This window comes from Hylobates moloch, unplaced genomic scaffold (genome assembly GCF_009828535.3).
Source record: "Hylobates moloch isolate HMO894 unplaced genomic scaffold, HMol_V3 SCAFFOLD_18, whole genome shotgun sequence".
Lineage (NCBI taxonomy): Eukaryota > Metazoa > Chordata > Mammalia > Primates > Hylobatidae > Hylobates > Hylobates moloch.
This window is the reverse complement of record NW_026652293.1, coordinates 50,388,402-50,408,634: the sequence shown is the minus strand read 5'-3', so window position 1 is coordinate 50,408,634 and position 20,233 is coordinate 50,388,402. Positions and strand designations below refer to the sequence as shown.

Sequence of the window (20,233 nt, the reverse complement as noted above, 5' to 3'; positions counted from 1 at the left end):
TGAATGCCTCTGCCTGGTCCCACTGTCAGTCTTGGAGTTTTCCCTTAGTAGTGTATTTCCCCCCTGTCTGTGGCACTGAATTTGATTTATCGCTGGTACTAAGATCAAAAAAGAAATCATTCCTTTTGATGTTTGCTATTAGGCGCATGCAGTGCAGCGGGCTGGGGGCGGTGGGAAGAGAGCAGTCTTAGTACACAAGTCACTGTCCTGGCCACACCGTGGACACTGATGGCAGAATATATTTATTCTCTGTTCACTTTGGATGCAAAATTCTGTGAGTAGAAAGGTTAGCCATGCAGTATTTTAAATGAATAATTATGTTTAAGTACAGATTCTTTTGCTAAGGACTCAAAGTAGTGACTCACATGTACACCTGATTACAACAGCATTTTTTAAAACTGTATTTGCATCAATTTTACCAAAAGACATAGAAAGCTCAGGAATATAAACAACCCAATGGCGGTCAGACTTTTCAAAAAAAGCAATTGGTTGCTTTTCTTTGTTTAGTGGCATACTTGGGACATTGGAGCCTTATCTGCAAATGACAGGAAAGATTTTGTGGGGTTTGCCTCTCTTGTCTTCTGGACCCTGGGCAGGCTTTGTTTCCAGCTCTGTACAGTAGCTTTTGTCCAGCTTCTTCGTTAGTTTTGGTGGGATTTCTCTGAGCAGCGTGAGCCCCAGCCCATCAGCAGGCTGCTAGTCAGCAGCAGGTGTGAACAACATAAAACAGGATTAACACTGAACCGAAGTGTGTACTAAAAACAGAACCCCTGCCTTGTTTTTAAAAAAGACGGCAGGATTGGAAGATAGAAGCCACTCTGGACTTGTACCCGCCTTGTTTACTAAACAGTGTTCAATGGGCTATGTAAATGGCTCTGTTTAGGTGCAGAGAAGGCATGCGAGGGAGCATGCACTCATTTTCTCCTTTTTTAAAACTATAAACTCAAAACACATGCAGAAAATTCTTCTAAGACTCTCAGAAGAGACAAGCAAAATAAAACAAAAATTAGGTAAATCCTGAACCAGGATTACAGGTTAATATTGCAAAGATACTGTCCTTATTTACAAATTTGCTGTGTTGTATTTTCCAGCTCTAAAAAAAAAATATTGTTTGGTTTATTCTAAGATTTTTTTGTGTGTTTAATTATGTGACTTAATTTATATTTTCACCGAGGTCGGCAAACCACAAATAAGTACAATCAGTAATTTCATTAGAGAGTATACATACTCCCTCCAATTTTTTTTTTTTTAAATCAGCACTACTTACATAGGAAAAAAAAGCTGGCAAAAAAATCATAGTTAATAAAGGGATCTGTATGAATTCAGAAAATGGATCATTGCATTGAATCATGGCATTTGAGTCACTGTGAATATTTTGTTTGGCAAAGAGAAGGGGGCATTTAAAATTATGTTTCTCTTTTTAAATTAAACTAATTCTAGTATATATTAGATTAAAGGTTGGATATATGTTTTCTTTATTAGGTCCAGAATAACATATATTTTGAAACTTCCAGACTTAAAGGAATATTCATATCCAGGAAGAGGTCTGAAATAAGAAAATAACAATTTAATTAATTAGAGAAATTGAATATATATATACACACACACACACACACACATATATATCTGTACACACATGCACATACACATAACTCTTCTTTGAACACATGCAAATGTAAGCTTTTTGCATGTATATGTATTGTCATTACACTGATTTCTTTTTTTTTAATTATACTTTCAGTTCTGGGATACATGTGCAGAACATGCAGTTTTGTTACATAGGTATACACGAGCCATGGTGGTTTGCTGCACCTATCAACCCGTCATCTACATTAGGTGTTTCTCCTAATGCTATCCCTCCCTTAGCCCCCCACTCTCCTGCAGGCCCCAGTGTGTGTTGTTCCCCTCCTTGTGTCCATGTGTTCTTATTGTTCAACTCCGACTTGTGAGTGAGAACATGCAGTGTTTCGTTTTCTGTTCCTGTGTTGGTTTGCTGAGAATGATGGTTTCCAGCTTCATCCACGTTCCTGCAAAGGACGTGAACTCATCCTTTTTTTATGGCTTCATAGTATTCCGTGGTGTATATGTGCCACATTTTCTTTATCCAGTCTATCATTGAAGGGCATTTGGGTTGGTTCCAAGTCTTTGCTATTGTGAACAGGGCTGCAGTAAACATACATGTGCATGTGTCTTTATGGCAGAATGATTTATAATCCTTTGGGTATATACCCAGTAATGGGATTGCTGGATCAAATGGTATTTCTAGTTCTAGATCCTTGAGGAATCACCACATTGTCTTCCACAGTGGTTGAACTAATTTACACTCCCACCAACAGTGTAAAAGCGTTCCTATTTCTCCATATCCTCTCCAGCATCGCTGTTTCCTGACTTTTTAATGTTCACCATTCTAGCTGGCGTGAGATGGTATCTCATTGTGGTTTTGATTTGCATTTCTATAATGACCAGTGTCATTACACTGATTTCTAACACTCCAAAAATGTGTTCAAATGTAGACATTTATATAAGGTGGATCTATTTGAGAATATAATGTAAACTTTACTAAAAGAATACTATTGAAATGTAAAAAATTAAAATTTTGTTCATAATTCTCTTTCAGTAGCATCTTGGTAATATATATTACTTTTATTATCTTTTATATTCCAGGCTTAAATTGTAATTACATACTCATTTCTTCATTTTTTATTTACACATATTCTTTTATTTTTTTAAATGGCTTTTTTTTTCTGAGACTTTACTACTAATTTTATTTTAGAAGTAATATTGCCTACCAGTTTAATTATGACTGTCTTAACACATGTTGAATATACCAAGAATATCCAAATCATTATGAACTACATAAATTCTAAAAATTATGTTTCTATTCCACAGTTGCTATCTTAAAAAATTAATTTAACACCACTTGCCTTCCAGTGTATTTTTTCTTAAGAAATGTTTATTCTCTTCTGTTTAATATTTTAAAGTATCCTCCATTATATACAGTAATTAGGTTGTGGGTACACAGCTTAATGATAGTTAATAAAATCAGAAAATACAGTTTAAAATTGATTTTGAAGTGTATTCCATATAACCAACTCTCTGGTGTCAGATTAATTGCTTATAGTCTCACGTTGCATCAAAAAAATATTACATGTGTTCTTTTGCAGTTTTTAAAATCATTAAAGCTGTCAATTTAGTGCATTAAACTGCATTTTCTTGATCATTCAAAAGTATTTGGCTACGTGGAGACACTGTCTTAAGCACTAAGATCTTGAAATGAATGATAAAAATATGTGAATGCATGAAAAACATTTAAAAATGGGATTTTTCATACCTAAGTCTCCAATGTAAAAAGGAGTCAGTCTTCATAAAATAAATTCGGGACTTAAGTAGCAGTAGTTTTACATAAAACTTCAGCAAATTGCAACTTTCACCCTAACTTTCTGGTTTTGGCTTTTTAGAACTGATGTAAAGTTCACATCATGAATGTAATTAGGAATTGTGCATTTAGATCCTGAATGTGGCGAGAATGTGATTGGGGTCTGGGAGAAGTCAAGTCTAATCTGGCCTGTGTTCCTTCAGCTAAAAGGTGGGCCCGATTATTTTTCTTTGAGAAGACTTGATCACCAAAGTTGCCATTAAATCTTAAAATGCTCAACATTACTTGTATATGGTTTGATTTTCTTAGACTGATTAATGAAAAGAAAAAAAATTCTTTAAAAGATCATGTAAGACAGTATATTTCCCAGGTAGCAGAGAAGGTAAGAAGGATTTGTTTGAACTCTGGAAGGTTTATGTTGTTTGACTTTGAGGGAAAGGTTTGAATTAGTAAACTCATTCCAATCAAAGTAAATGACTATTGAAAAGTAGTTTTTGTAAGAAAACCTTGCCCTTAATCTTGAGATAATCTCACAGCTATTGTCTTCATCCAGCATTCCTACAACACTGCCTGATAGTTCCCAAAAGCCTGGGATTTCAATTTGCCTGAGGACTCAAAAGATTGAATTCAAAGCAGTTCTCTGTTTGCAGCATCTCTTCAGTGGATGTATTTTATTTAGGAGTTTTATTTATTTATTTATTTTTGAAGATACAGATTGGTTTGCTCCAGGTCATTAAAATTATTGTCTTTCACATTTTTAGATGTTTGTAATTAGATGATTAGTGAAGTTTGGGTAATAAGATTTATATTGGCATCAGTTAAGTTTATAGAAGGATTAAAATCATGGTATCATGGCACCATTGCCAATCGGAATATGCCAGAAATATCTCGAGAGAGTTTTTGTCAAGTGTTTATGCTCAATTAAAATTTATACTACATGTTACTGAGCGCTTATCTCAGGATAGCTTGGCATCATGATGTTGTAAGTTTCCAATTGCAAGTGATATGCAATGCAGTTTTTTTGTGTGTGTTATAGTATTACAGGATTACAAACTTTGGAAGGGAAATGCCACACTTTTAGAAATGACACCAGCAATATGAGACAAAGAACTATTGCATCGTGGGCACAGCCAGCATTTTCTGCAACATCAAAAGGCTGTAAACATATGGTTTTTATCTTTTCCACTCCATATATGCAAAGGACCTTTATGTAAGCACTGCAGACATGAGCTGAGTCATCTCACCTATGTTTTTGCTTCGTTTGTGGGTTTTTTTGCAAAATATTTGTGAACATGCTTTATCCACTCCCCCACCCCTGCCATAGTCTTTCTGAGTTTTCCCGTATCACTCCCTTTGAATTCTCTTCACTTTTTAAAGCTGAGGTGGACTGTTTAAAATGGATGCATTCTTCGTCATGTATAGTGCCAGAATGCTTCGGAAACCTTCACCGTAGTCTTAAAAAAAGACAAACTCACTAACAAAGCAACAACATGAAACATCAGGGGTTGCTGGGGGTGGGGGACGAGGAGGAAGAGGGCAGCTGGTAATTTATGATTTCTCTAGTATTGCATGTAAAGGATTTGCCAGTGCCCCACTTCCACCCCACCCCCAAACTACACACCGCTCAGTGTTAGGATGATGATAATGTACCTGGAAGGAAAAGGCAGTCCATGCCCAGGCAGGCAGCATCAGACAGGGCGCCTTGCCATCTGCCCCACCTGCTGCATTCATGAGTCCATCTGGTGACTGCAATAGCTCATTGTAGGCCTCTTCTGAGGAACATTCGGGCTGAAAAGCAGGCAGTGTGAATTATTTAGGTAGCTAGTATAAATAAATAGAAGGAAAGAAGAAGAGTAACAGGGGAAGGATCTGAAAGAACCTGCTGCTCCCTTGGTCCTGGGTGCTTTGGAATGCTTTAATGCATGAAAGCACTCGATTTGCATATAGATTTAGATGTATAGATCACTGTGCAGATTACAAACCAATGAGTTTTATCTAGATTTAGATAGTGCTCAGCCTGTTTTGCACTTCAAATATGGGCAATTCCAGGTAGGGAATCTTTGGGACGTTCAACGTAAGTGTAACTGATGAAAAGTAACATTTTTGGGTATTGATTTAGCAAAATAAAACAACTGTGTGTCCTTTTGGAAACATATTTTTTAAAATGGGGATAACACATTTGACTTTTTAGCGAATAATTTACACAGATTGTGTCCTTTTTTTCCTTACTAGATATAAAAAAAATAGAAAATAATTTCTATGTCAATTATATTCGTCTATGTGGCCATTCAGAATATTTTAGTTAGCTACCGTGTACAAAGCGTTGTTTTGGATTTTGCATATACATTAATATATACTAACTATTAAATGAAAATCTTAAAACATGTAAATCTCTATGTAACTGTGTGTTTTGTGCCTAGATAAACCACATGGACAGGTACCTACTTGATTAGCCCAAAAAAGAAATACTTAAAGCAATTGTAAACTAGAGTCAAACAAGTCATTTATACTGAAATAGACACTGTTGCAATTAGGAAGGTTTAAACATACTATTTTTCAAAGACTTACTGGTATCATTTTGTATCCAACAAGATAAGTTTACAAAGCTGTAGTGTCATTGTGGTCTAGGAAGAGCTAATTTGTATAAAAATGATTATAAATTGTAAATCAAAGTTTAGAACTGTGAATGGAATTGGTAGCTTCCAGACCTGAAACAAATTTTGCTATTTTTCTTCCTCAGAATCATTCAGAACATAGTATCAGTTTGGGCTGTGGGTAGGGGGTTTTATTTAAATTATGATTTAAAAAAATCTACTCCTCCCATTTTTACATTATAGATTAACACAGACATATACATGTGGATAATATGTATTATATCTAGTGATTATATCTTATTATATCTTATTTGTTAACTGAGTACCTATGATAAAGTCATGAAAAGATAATTTGTTTTTTAATATTTCCTCTGGCTCCATATGTACAGAAAGGTATGTGATGTTTTGCACTTTAGAATTTACTTGATCTTTTTTTCTTCTCCTTCTTCTTCTCTTATTTTGGAAAGAGACAGAGTTTTGCTCTTGTCTCCCAGGCTGGAGTGCAATGGCATGATCTTGGCTCACTGCAACCTCTGCCCCCCGGGTTCAAATGATTCTCCTGCCTCAGTCTCCCAACTAGCTGGGATTACAGGTGCCTGCCACCATGCCTAGCTAATTTTTTTTGTATTTTTAGTAGAGATGGGGTTTCACCATGTTGGCCAGGCTGGTCTTGAACTCCTGACCTCAGGTGATCCACCCTCCTCGGCCTTCCAAAATGTTGGGATTACAAGCGTGAGCCACCGCACCTGGCCGAATTTACTAGATGTTTAGGGTTAGTTAACAGTATCCCACTTGCCTCAATTCCGTTCCAAAGTAAATTTAAAAGATCTGCTTTTTTTGAGCCAGTGAAGTGCTAGCCTTCATTTAAATAAGCAAGGTCTATATGGGGAACGGAACATACATGAAAATGAATCACATTGCTAACTCAAACGGTAACCAGTAATTCTTTTTATATTTTTTCAATACTTTTTACTTCAAGAAAATTTATTTATACCCAGTCTTTTCCCAAAAAGTCTTTGAGGTGATTGATTCCTTTTTACCTGCATTTAAAACCATTTTCCAGCACCAAATAAAATGAGATATTTTCCTTACGTCAAGCAACTCTGTAAAATTTAAGGGCCGTCAGTAAAATTCAGGTGAGTTAGGCAAGACTGAAGTTTATCCCCCACTCACTCATTCTTTTTTGGCTCTACACTTCCTCCTTTGACATCCCAGCTCTGTCTCTTCCCACCCCCACATTCAACAATAATCCCACTCCTGCACACACACAAACACACAGAAACACACACACACACACACACACACACACACACATCTATCCAGCTTTGAAAACATGCCATTAAAAAATCCATTGTCTATTTTTTCCTTGCAGTTAAAAAAAAAGCAAAAAAAAAATTACATTTATACAGAATTAGTAACAAAGACCTTCACTTATTCTTAAATTACCTTTTCCTGAAAAGCAGGCTACTTCTCACAGAGTCACTGGAACACTGTTTGCTACTCTAGACAGGCAAAGAAGGACAAAGTTGACAGACACAAAACTTAATTAGGTAACCTTTATCAAGCTTTTCCAACATATGGCCTAGGACGGCTTTGAGTGCGGCCCAACACAAATGAGTAAACTTTCTTAAAACATTATGAGATTTTTTTGTGTGATTTTTTTTAAAGCTCATCAGTTATCATAGTATTGGTGTATTTCATATGTGGCCCAAGACAATTCTTTTCCCCATGTGACGACCCAGGAAAGCCAAAAGCTCGGACACCTCTGCACATGTTAGTGGTTAGTTAACTGCAAGAACAGTAGTTGGCTCAGTATTTATTTGACAACTTCAGGGAACATCTATAGACACCTTGAGGCTCCTTAGATAAACAAAGTAATTAAATGTTTAAAAAATCTTTTAACTGCATCTATACAAGAATACTTAAGCTTTTTTCTTACTGCCTTGATGGTTTGTATTCATCACAACTCACGGTGCTAATTTATTATTATTTGTTTAAAATTTAAGATATACTGGCCAGAATCTTCCTGGGCACTCTTTTCTCTCCTTTTTTATTCTGATCTTAGAACTTCTTATAATAATTATTCTAGATTATTATAATTCTTCTATTATTATATTATATATAATATATGTTTAATATATATTATATATTATATTCTTCTATAATATTATTCTAATAATTCTTCTAGATTATTAGATCTTCTCTGATCTAATATGGACAGGACTAGAATACTAGAATAATTCACATGTACATGATTTCACCAACTGATGTGCTTGTGTCAACTTTGCCTGGAATATCTTTTTTTTTTGAGGCAGAGTCTTGCTCTGTTTCCCAGGCTGGAGTGCAGTGGCGTGATCTTGGCTCACTGCAACCCCACTTCCCCCCGGTTCAAGTGATTCTGCTGCCTCAGCTTCTTGAGTAGCTGAGATTACAGGTATGCGCCACGATGCCTGGCTAATTTTTTATTTTTATTTTATTTTTGTATTTTTAGTAAATACGGGGTTTTGCCATGTTGGCCAGGCTGGTCTCGAACTCCTGACCTCAAGTGATCCACCCATCTTGGCCTCCCAAAGTGCTGGGATTACAGGCATGAGCCACCACAACCGGCTTGCCTGGAATATCTAATAACTTACTTTATCCTAAGATCACATAAAAAATATATTTGTTTCATTGGGGGAAGTCTAGAGTGGGTTTATTTTCATAAAATGGGAACTGAAACTTAGTAAATGAGTATGAATCAGCACAACCTACTGGCTGTGAATGTCTCTTTTTGGCCTCTTACAGATTTCTTTCTTCACCCTCTCTCTTAAGACTAGAGAATCTATAATCTGGATGTTAATTTTATTTTTATTTGATCTGCGTTTTCATCAAAGGTGTTATTTAAAGGAACAAATGTCGCCTTTTAAAGCAAGCTATGGCCTAACTATATGTAAGAAATTTTAAAAGGGAGATATTATAATTTGTCAAGGAGATACCCAGAAGAAAATTAATTAGTGATAACTACTTGCTTTTAAGAGTTCTGACTTTATAATTACCTAGCAAATTGGTAAGTCTAGTGATTTCATTAGAACCAAAACACAAATAAAATAAATGTGAATAAAAGCCTTTTTGTAATATATATTTCAAAAGTAAATCTCCTTTTAGTGGTTCTTCTTGAAATTTGCCATTGACAGTTTAGTCAAATCAGCCATATTTATGATAGTCTGGCTACTTTAAATACTGCTCTCTAATAGCAGTTATGGTGTTATTAATTATATGGGATAAGTAGCAAATAGTAGCATCCATGTTGCTTCTTAATAGCCTTCCATAAAGAACTTCATTATCCCATTCATAGAGAAGAAGGGGGATACAATAATAAATCATGGGCATTTTTATGGATTCATAAGTCAGGAGGTAAGGTGACCATTTGGGGTTTCCCCAAAGCAAGGCTAATAAATAGGGTGGTATTTACTTAAGCACTGAAGACAGTCAGCATGGCCTGGTGATCTTTTGTTTTGGGATGTCACAGCTGGTCCAGGCGTAATGCTAGATTCCTTTGTTTTCTTAAAACATATAGTTTAAAACCTAGTTGTATTTGCAGGAGAGAACCCATGGCAAGAGAGGAGACAGGTTTGCTGATGAATGCAAACAGAAGGAGCAGCATCTGTGCATAGAGGAATGAAGCAGTTAAGAGAAATCTATCAGGTCCTTTCTGCTACCATTTCCTGACAGGATCTCACAGAATGTCAGACTGTTAATCTCAGGGTCATAGAGTAAGGATGATATTGGGTGCAGGTTTTAAAAATAATGCACTTTATTTTGGGAAGCAAGATAGTATGGTGCAGACTATGAGTTTGAAAGCCAGAGAAATTTATGCTACTGCTTAAAAGATGTTAAGTCTAGCGATTTCATAAAATAGCATGCAAAAAATGCTTGGCAAAAGCAGGCACTCAATAAATATTTCATACCCCCCCAAACTCCACAAACTTGCTCTTAATAATGGGGTTGTTAATAGCGCTAGAAGGGAAGTACAAAACTGAGATTTTGCTTCTCAAAGCCAAATTAGCTTCTTACCTCAACCGACAAATTCTGAAGTCGAAATGAGTCATAATAAGGATTAGTCAGGGAAGCTTGAATTGAACCTATTTCTCTTGCATGTGTGATTCCTTATCAGCCTCACACTACTTATAATTGCTGGATTCACTTTCTGAAATTAGCAAAGGGGGAAAGCAAAGTAAAGACAGAAACCTAGCCACTCACTGGTTTCTTCTCTGCCTAGAGTGTTAGGGTAAGAATAGGACTATAAAAATATAATATTTTCTGATATTAAAGGAAATGTCAAAATAAAACTATAAGTCACCTACTAAGGGTACTAAAGGAGAAAGCGTAGACTCTAGCAGATTACACTGAGATTAAAGATACTTGAAGAGGTTCTCATCTTCAGTTTCTCTTATCTTTTGAAATGCATAGGAATACCATCTTTCATACTAATCCAGTAAACAGTACTGTCTGGCTCTGATGTTAGGAGGCCTTTACGAGCCTTGTTATCAGTAGTATGAGAGTCCAGCATACATGTTTTAGAGTGAGCAAATGAGCACGTAAGTGTGTGTGTTTGTGTATGTGTGTGTCTGAGAGGTGGTCCTTAATTTATTTCAGGTGAGTTTCTTGAAGGACAGGTTAAATCAACTGAATGAGCTGATTTTATCATCCTGTGGTGATTTTTTATTTATCTGATAAAATGCTTAGAAAGTAATTAATTTGTCACAGAAACATCTTGCTACTGTATATTTGCTAAATGTGTGATAATATTGCCATGACACAGGTGGGAAAATGAAGTTTTTTAAAAGTGAAAATAGCCAGAGTCTTCCTATATTTCCATCAGCTCATTTTTACTCAGAGTTCTCTCTTTAAAAGCAACAACTTTGCAAGACTTCCCACTTAATAGTTAAGTGAGGTATCTAAGCTACTGAGGTTAAAAAAAAAGGTGCGGGGCTGGGGGAAGTATAATAGAAGCAGCGGAGATGAGGTAGTAGATGTTGGTGCTTCGTTCTCTCTCCCCGGACCAACGATGACTGATACATCCATTAAATTTCAGCCCAGGCTGATTGACTGACTGGATTTATATAAATTAAAAAATGCAGGTCATATACCTTTTCTGATAGACTGTAAATGAGAAATAGGAATTCCTTTAAACCTCAAAGGAGGAAATCCATAGGCGAGGCTTTCTAGTCAATAAAGCTCTACAGTGTCACTCTTCTTGCTGTGTTGGTACAATAAGTTTTAGTTAATAGACAAATATTATGCCAGCCTCTCCCTGACTTTTTCAGCAAGAGGTAATTTGTAAATTAACTCACATGGTGTTGAAGGTTTTCCAGCTTTTGTTGCAGTTTGCACTCCTGCATTTTAGACATGAAGGGGGCAGAAATCATCCCTGGCTCCATTTTTTTTTTTTTTTTTTTTTCAGTGTAACAAGTGAAAATGGCATTAGTTAAGGAACAATGACTTTTATTCACATCCATTCTCTCAGCTCCATGTCCATTTGTCCAATGGAATGAGCCACTTATCATTCTTCCAGGTTTTTCCTCTTTCAACATCAAGAGTTATGAAAGGAAAATTCCATTTTTTTCTGGCCCTCCGTGACAGGTAGACTGAAAATTGTGGTCATTTGGATTAAAAACATATCCATCACTACCAGCCGGCAGGTTATTATGATGTCTCCTTTGAATATATGAATTTCATACACTGCATGTTGGAAGTCTAAGAATGCCAACTTTTTAGATAAATAATTATCCTATTGGTGATGTACAGCACACTGTTGCCATATTTTCTCACTTTTACAGCATTCTTGCCCTTATCACCCATAATATAAATCTTTTGCTTTCATATTTAATAAAACTACTAGGTAACAACCCCGTCTACTCAGTACAGTCAACCAATCACACACCATCATTTGGCTATCATTATTTGTTTTCTTGTGGCAGATATTTTAGTAGCTCTGTAGTTTAAATGTGACAGCATATTTGATACAGCAATGCAGGTAAATAAGCAGATGACCTTATGTATGTGCTGGCGATGGCCTCGGCATGCAGCCCTCAGCCTCATGAGGTTCCAGGGATAGAAAGACAGATGAATGAATAAAGTTCACAACATCAGTCAGCATTATTACCTGAACTGGCTAATCTGTCAGCCAAAATTTGGAGAGTGGGGAAAAATATGTACATGTGGGCATAGGCTAGGATGGAAGTTGCCATTTTTCAAGAGATTGTTTTTCCTAAAGCTCAGTTCCCTGAGGCACAGACGCTTAGGTTCCTTAGACACTGGAGAGAGGCATCTCTTCGACAGAGGTTTCTGAATTGATGAAACCAAACTCCTTACTTCATTTCCATTTCTTTCTCTGATACCCCCTAAGTTTATTTTTTAATATCGACCATCGTGTTGATTATTTAATCTGTAAAGTTAATGCCTCTATACTGACCATCACTTACTGTTTGTTTTGTGATTTTCCCATAAAAAAAGAGGCTTGGTTATGAGCAGAGTTTGCATGGGGACATATGTGCTCCAGGAAGAAACTTGCAATTTTTTTTTTTTTTTTTTTTTTGAGACTGAGTCTTGCTCAGTCGCCCAGGCTGGAGTGCAGTGGTGCGATCTCGGCTCACTGCAAGCTCCTCCTCCCAGGTTCATGCCATTCTCTTGCCTCAGCTTCCCGAGTAGCTGGGACTACAGGCACCCCCCACCACGCCCGACTAATTTTTTTTTTTTTTTTTTGTATTTTTAGTAGAGACGAGGTTTCACCATGTTAGCCAGTCTGGTCTCGATCTCCTGACTTCGTGATCCACCCGCCTCGGCCTCCCAAAGTGCTGGGATTACAGGCGTGAGCCACTGCGCCTGGCCAAAACTTGCAATCTTATACATCTAACTAGTTAGCTAATATGTAACATTGGCCAAGTGTTTCATGAGACGGATTGCACTAATTTTTCCTTTCCCTGTTTTCCCTCAATAATTCCTACTGAGCTTTGGATAAGAACAATAAATATCCCTGCCCTGTCTAGTTCCCTTCTGGAAACTGAACAGATGAACTGTCAACATCTTAGGGGCAAACGGAGGGGACAGGGGCTTAAGTCTCTACGGTGAGGCTAGCAGCTACTGAGGCTGAGAAGTGTTAATACTGTGGATTGTTAAAGTAACTCCACAGAGAAATTTCCATGGCTCTTGGTTGAGACTATGCCTTTATTCACAGGAGTCATTTTTATTTCCAGAAGTAGTGACAGATAGGTTTCACACCATCTTGTCTTATTTTCCTTGTGTTTAGTGGCTGAGATGGTTGAATGTAGCTAAGCAGTTTTAGAAGTTGTCTCCACATTTTCCCCTGACCTGTGTTAAATTAATTGTTATCCACATGGAATCTGATGGAGGGCTCTAACCTCATTAGTTTCTTGCATAACTTCCACACAACCTTAATTCTTAGCATGGCTATTTTGACCTTCCCTGAAATTCACCACATTTTCCTTTGGAAAAAGACCTCATTATCACAGCTAGCACCATGCCTTGTGCTTCGAAGATACTCATAAAAGATCTGTGTATTGACTGAATTAAAACTGTGCTATAAACACCTAGCATAACCTCTTAATCTCAGGTACTGAGAATTAAGGAAATCATTTGGTATAACATTGTGTAAATTGATGAAAGATTGGTAAAACTCAGACTACATTACTAAAGTACTTAAACAAACACAAATCACAACAAATCTCAAAAATTGAATAACTTTTTGTGAGTATTCCAGGTAAGTTTGGATTTGTATTACAAAATCAGATGCAGATTTTAATACTTGATTATTCCAAAAGTTAAAAATGATATTTTGGGCCGGGTGCAGTGGCTCACGCCTGTAATCCCAGCAATTTGGGAGGCCAAGGTGGGTGGATCACTTGAGGTCAGGAGTTCGAGATCAGCCTGGCCAACATGGAGAAACCCTGTCTCTACTAAAAATACAAAAATTAGCCAGGCGTGGTGGTGCAGGCCTGTAGTCCCAGCTAGTTGGGAGGCTGAGGCATGAGAATGGCTTGAACCCGGGAGGTGGATGTTGCAGTGAGCCAGGATCATGCCACTGCACTCTGGCCCAGGCAACAGAGTGAGACTCTGTCTCAAAAAAAAAAAAAAAAAAAAGATATTTTTTTCTACAAATTTGTAAAATTTGCAGTAGTACTTTAATTTTGCATAATGCTTTAAGCTTTTCAAAAGATTTGATACCTATTTTATCTTGTGAGTCTCAACATTCTTGTACATTAGATAGGATAGGTATTAGTACCCCATTTTATTTAACAGATGACTGAGGCACAGTGAGTTAATTAATTTATATTAATTATACATTTTAATACAGTTAATTAGTGATAGCAACTATTTGGCCAGGAAGTTCTACCTAATATCTAGCTCCAGTTTTCCATGGTGTGAAATAAGTCAGCTTCTCCTTATTAGAAGACTCTAATTCTGTACCAATTAGAGAGTAACTATGATATAAATAATCTTAGTATGTTTTATTATCCTATGATATAAATAATCTTAGTATTTTTTAAGTTGCTCTGTAATTTTGACTTTTCAACACTATTATTCTTTGTTCTTGGGCATTTAAGAAGGACTAAGTTACCTTTTTTGTTTTTATTTTAATTTGGTCACAGTTTTGTTATTTTGGAATCACATAGTCAAGACAGGTACATCATGGCACTTATTGAGTATACAGTTGTTTAAGAAAATTAAAGAATAAAAAATGTTTAGAAGATTAAAGTGTTAAATATAGGTATGTTTACAGTTGATATATTAAGTTGGCTATTATAAAATACTGATATTAAATCTTTGGGGTACAGCATTTTGTAGTGCAGAGTGAAGGATTTCAACAGAAAATTTAAGTTTGGTTCTGGTTCTGCTACAGCTTTCTTTCCTCATCCGTGAAATGGAGATAACACTCATCTTACAAGGTTGTCCTGAGAACCAGTAGGGTTGTAATTTTTTTCCCCGCCATAGCAGAGAAAAGAAAAAGAACAAACTTTCCATATATCTTTTTGGGACATATAAAATTATATCAGTATTTCTTAAGAACATTATTTTGAGAACTCACCATACACTGTGAGATGTGGTGGCAGAAGAGAGAACCATCCAAGCATCTATGCCAGCATCTTCAACGATGTAGGTTGGTGTAAATAAACTTTAGGATGTTCCCATAAGGAAATTGCCTAACGATAACTTTCCCAGAACATATCCTTGTTGATAAATAACACATGGCTGTATACATGCAATGCTTAACGCTTTGTAAGTCCCATGCTAACCACCTTTTCACACTGTTGAAATCTTCATGATCTTGACTTCATGGTATCTAGAATCAGATACTCATGATTCTATTATTTAAACTAATGCCATAAACATATATTTCAGACATAGAAACTCATAAGATCAGGTTCGTAACATTAGTAAACCGAAATGATGTGTTTATTTGATGTGATGCTTTCTAATTCATTCATTTGCTTATTCAACAAACATCTCTTAAGTGACACATTTATTAAGTAGCTGACATGAACTCAGCATAACATGAAGTACTGGGGATACAAAGTCAAATATGATCTATAGTCTAGCCCTCAAGGAAAATGTTAATTAAAAAACTTTTAATTTTGAGATAATTATAGACCCACATGAAGTTGTATGAAATCATACAGAGTTGTATGAAATCATAAAATCCTGTTTACCCAGTTTCCTTCAGTTGTGACTATTTGCATAACTATTGTATAATATTACAACCAGGTAATTGCAGTTCATGGACTTTTCAGATAGCACCAGTTTTACTCATATTCATTTGTGTGTGTGTGTGTTTAGTTCTATATAATTTTATCACATATGAGATTTTTGTAACCACTACCACAGTTCAAGAAAATGATCAGTTCCATGACAAAGCATTAATTTGTTTTTATATTATAGAATATATTAAAAATTGTACTTTGTCAAAGAAATTGTAGCTTGACTAATTATTTTATATTATTTGTAGAATACTAGGAGTGCAAAAACCTCCTCTGATGATTCCCATAATATTCATCTCCTTTCTTTTCATTCTCTTTTCCACCATCTTAGTTCAGGCCTTTTCCTCATGATTTATCTTCATGATAAATGAAGATAATATAATAGCTTCATAGTCGGGCTGTAAACACTGAGTTCAAAGATGTGGTCTGTTTTGTTTACCAGGTTATAGGCTTAAAACATGATAGGAATGAATGAGTGAATACATGGAAAATGCTGGAGCCAAAACAGTGTTTAACAGAAACAAAAAATGGGCCAGGTGCAGTGGCTCATGCCTGTAATGCCAACACTTTGGGAGAGACCGAGGTGGGTGGATTGCTTGAGTCCAGGAGTTCAGGACCAGCCTGGGCAATATGGGGAAATCCCGTCTCTATTAAAAAAAAAAAAAAAATTATCCAGGTGTGGGGCATGTACCTGTAATCCCTGGTACTCGGGGCTGAGGCAGGGGGATCACTTGAGCCCAGAAGGTCAAGAGGCTTCAGTAAGCTCTGATCACGCCACTGCACTCCAGCCTGGGTGACAGATTGAGACTGTGTCAAAAAAAAAAATAAAAAGAAAAAAGAAAAGATAAGAAAAAGAAAAGAAACACAAATTGGCTGATTTCTCTTTTCTCCTTAGTTACCTTCAGTAGCTTCCCATTTACAAAGTGACATCTAATCTAGGTAGTGTGATATTTCAAACCTTCTGCAATCTGGCCCCAATGGGCTTCTGAACCCATTTCTGATTCCATATCCTCTACAGTATTCTTCAGAACCACCCCCTCCTACGTTCTCTGAGACTGCTCCCTACTTTCTCACTTTTGGGGTCATCCTCCTTTACCCTAAAATGGTATTTTTCTTCCTTGCTCAATGATATCCTTCTGATTTAATGCAAATAATTTTTATTTAATCTTCTTAAAATTCACAATGAGATACACCTTCCGTTTAACAGCTTTAGCAACCAAGGCTTGTAGATACCATGTCAGAGTTTACCTTTAGCAAATGACAGTGCTGGTGAACTCAAAAGCAGGCCTTCCAATTAAAAATCTTATAATCATTTTACTACTTCACACAGCAGGTTTTTGGGTTTTGTTTTGTTTTGTCTTCCATAAAATGGTTTTTCTATGCTTAATGTTTTATTTCACAGCTTCTTGAGATTGTATGAACAACACTTTTATTTAGGAAATGTGTGATCCAACATTTAAAGTCCACAACTTTTTGTGTGTGTGAATTCATGGTTTGTTCATTTACTCAACAACCCAGGAACAGGGTTAAATAGAAGTATAAAACAATTAAATCATAGTGGAAGGATGGAAACATAAGTTTGTACAGTCATTTCTCCATGTCTGTGGGCTCTGCATCTGTGGATTCGACCAACTGCAGATAAAAAATATTAGAAAAAAGTATGATTGTATCTGTACTGAACATGTACAGACTTTTTAATTGTCATTATTCCCTAAACAATACAGTATAACAAATATTTACATAGCATTTACATTGTATTAGGTATTACGAATAATCCAGAGATGATTTAAATTATATGGGAAAATGTGCACAGGTTATATGCAAATACTACATCACTTTATATATGGGACTTGAGCATCTGTAGACTTTGGTATCTGAGGGGGGTCCTGGAATGAATCCCCCATGGATACTGATGGACAACTGCACATTAAAAAGGATGTTAAAGCTGGATGTGGTCACTCATGCCTCTAATCCTTGCACTTTGGGAGGCCAAGACAAGAGGATTGCTTGAGGCCAAGTGTTCAAGACCAACCTGGCCAACATCACAAGACTCTATCTCTATGTTTTTTTTTAATTACACACACACAAAAAATTTTTAATTACACACACAAAAAAATTTTTAATTACACACACAAAAAAGATGTTAACTGTAATTATAGAAATAGTCTCATAGTATTATGAGCCTAAAGGAAGGAGTATCAGGAAAGACTTGCTGAGGAAATAATAACCGAATTGTACTTTTAATGATGAATAGAAGTTGTGCAGAAAATGTTGCCAAGGGCAAGGAAGTTGAATTCCAGAGAGAAGGAAAAGCAGTGTGAAAAGCTGATTAGCATGGGGACTTACAAAGCGTTAAGCATTGCATGTATACAGCCATGTGTTACTTATCAACAAGGATATATTCTGGGAAATTTCTTGTTAGGCAGTTTCCTTATGTGAACATCCTAGAGTGTATTTACACCAACCTAGATCATATAGCCCACTACACACCTAGGCTATGTCATATAACCTAGAGGCTACAGATGTGTACAGCATGTTTCTGTGCTGAATAATATAGGCAATTGTTACATAATAGTAAGTATTTGTGTATCTAAACATAAGGTAAAGTAAAAATATAGTAAAAAGGATAAAAAATGGTACACTTGTAGAGGACACTGAGCATGACTGGAGCTTACAGGGCTGGAAATTGCCTTGGGTGAGTCAGTGAGTAAATGGTGAGTGAATGTGAAGGCCTAGGACATTACTGTATCCTACTGTAGACTTTATAAACACTCTACACTTAGGTGACAGTACATTTATTTAAAAATGTTCTTTGTTCACTAGTAAATTAGCCCTAGCTTACTGTAACTTTTTAATTTTATATAAACTGCTAAAATGTTAAACAACTTTTTGACTCTTATCATAACACTTAGCTTTGAACACAAACATGTTGTACAGTTGTACTTTTTTTCTTTACATTCTTACTCTATAAGATTTTTTCTATTTTTTAGATTTTTTTTACTTGTTAAAGTCTTTTGTTAAAATCTAGACACACACACACACACACACACACACACACACACACACACACACTAGCCTAGGCTTATACAGGGTCAGGAGTATCCATATCACTGTTTTCCACCTCCACATCGAGTCCCACTGGAAGGTCTTCAGGGCGGTAGCATGCATGAAGCTTTCATCTCCTATGACAACAATGCCTTCTCCTGAAATACCTCCTGAAGGACCTGCCTGAGGCTGTTTTACAAGTAACTTAAAAAAAAATTTTTTTTAATAAGTAGAAGGAGTACACTCTAAAATAATGATTAAAAAGTATAGTAAATACATAAACCAGTAGTCATCTATTATCATTATCAGTACAACATACTGTACATAATTGTATGTGCTATACTTTTATATGACTGGCAGTGCAATGTGTTTGTTTACACCAGCATCACCAAAAACATGTGAGTAATACATTGCACTATGACGTCACTAGGTGATAGGAATTTTTCAGCTGCATTATAATTTTACAGGACCAGTGTCGTATTTGTGACCTGTTGTTGACTGACATGTTGTTACATGATGCATGATAGTTTAAGATACAAGGCTGAGGTTGAAGAGAAAGGCTGGGTCAGCTCAGGGAAGGCCAGGTCTGAGCACCCAGATTAAGAGACCTGGTATCCTGTAGCATGTGTGGAGCCATTGAAAGGGATGGATGGTGAACTTGGCCAGATTTGTCTTCAGGGATATACACAGTTTTATTATTCTACAGAAACCCCTTTTCAGGAAAACATGAATTAGCTGTATAATTATGTTGTTTCTCCTTAATACTAAATGCTGTAACCTTTGTGTGTGTGAAAGTTAAAGAAGGCAAGAAATGTTCTCTATGATTTATTTCCTTTCCTGCCAAGGAAAGTCATCTAGGTGTTACCACATCAGAAGCATTTGGCAACTTGGTGATGAAATAATTTTTAAATTTATTCCAGTTGCTATGCAAGTTTTCTTACCTGGTAGCCTCTTAGAAATTATACATTTCTTTTGAAATGTATCATTTTACCTAGTCAGGTTTTATATGTGGTATTTTTCTCCCTAATACGTTCTACTTTGTATGTATATACTTATAGCTTAACCATATTGTAAAAAAATCAAATGACTATCCTCTTTTTCTTATTTCTACTTCCTAAATCCTACATTTTTCTTTATTCTATATTCTATAGCATCTACTTCCTTATTGCCAAAGCCAAACCAAAGGAAACCAAGAAAATGTTTAAGCCTACCTTGACTGACTTACACTGACACATTGTGACTACTCACACATTGCAGATTTCCTAAAGCCATTTTATTATTGGACATATTTTGAGGGAAGAAAATGGCGAATGAAGGCAGGTTAGCCTTCTTTTCTTCCAAAATATACACATAAATGCATTTATGTTATGTTTATAGTTGCAAAGATTTTATAAGTTTTTAAAAACAGAATATGAAAAGCATTTTATCATTCAAGTCACTGCAGGCCTTAGTTAAGAAAAGAG

General features: G+C 36.1%; 1 protein-coding gene across 10 annotated transcripts in view; it reads left to right on the top strand.

Annotated features, from left to right (window-relative positions):
• The window catches only part of ESRRG (estrogen related receptor gamma), a 595,534-nt gene that overhangs the window by 379,809 nt on the left and 195,492 nt on the right, over positions 1-20,233 (top strand). The window contains exon 1 of one of the 10 annotated variants that reach the window (XM_058430557.1): positions 3,516-3,586. The exons of the other annotated variants lie outside the window; for them this stretch is intronic. Coding sequence (XP_058286540.1) covers positions 3,516-3,586 — 71 coding nt within the window. Of the gene's footprint in view, positions 1-3,515; positions 3,587-20,233 lie in introns of those variants that run through there. 10 annotated transcript variants of the gene reach the window in all.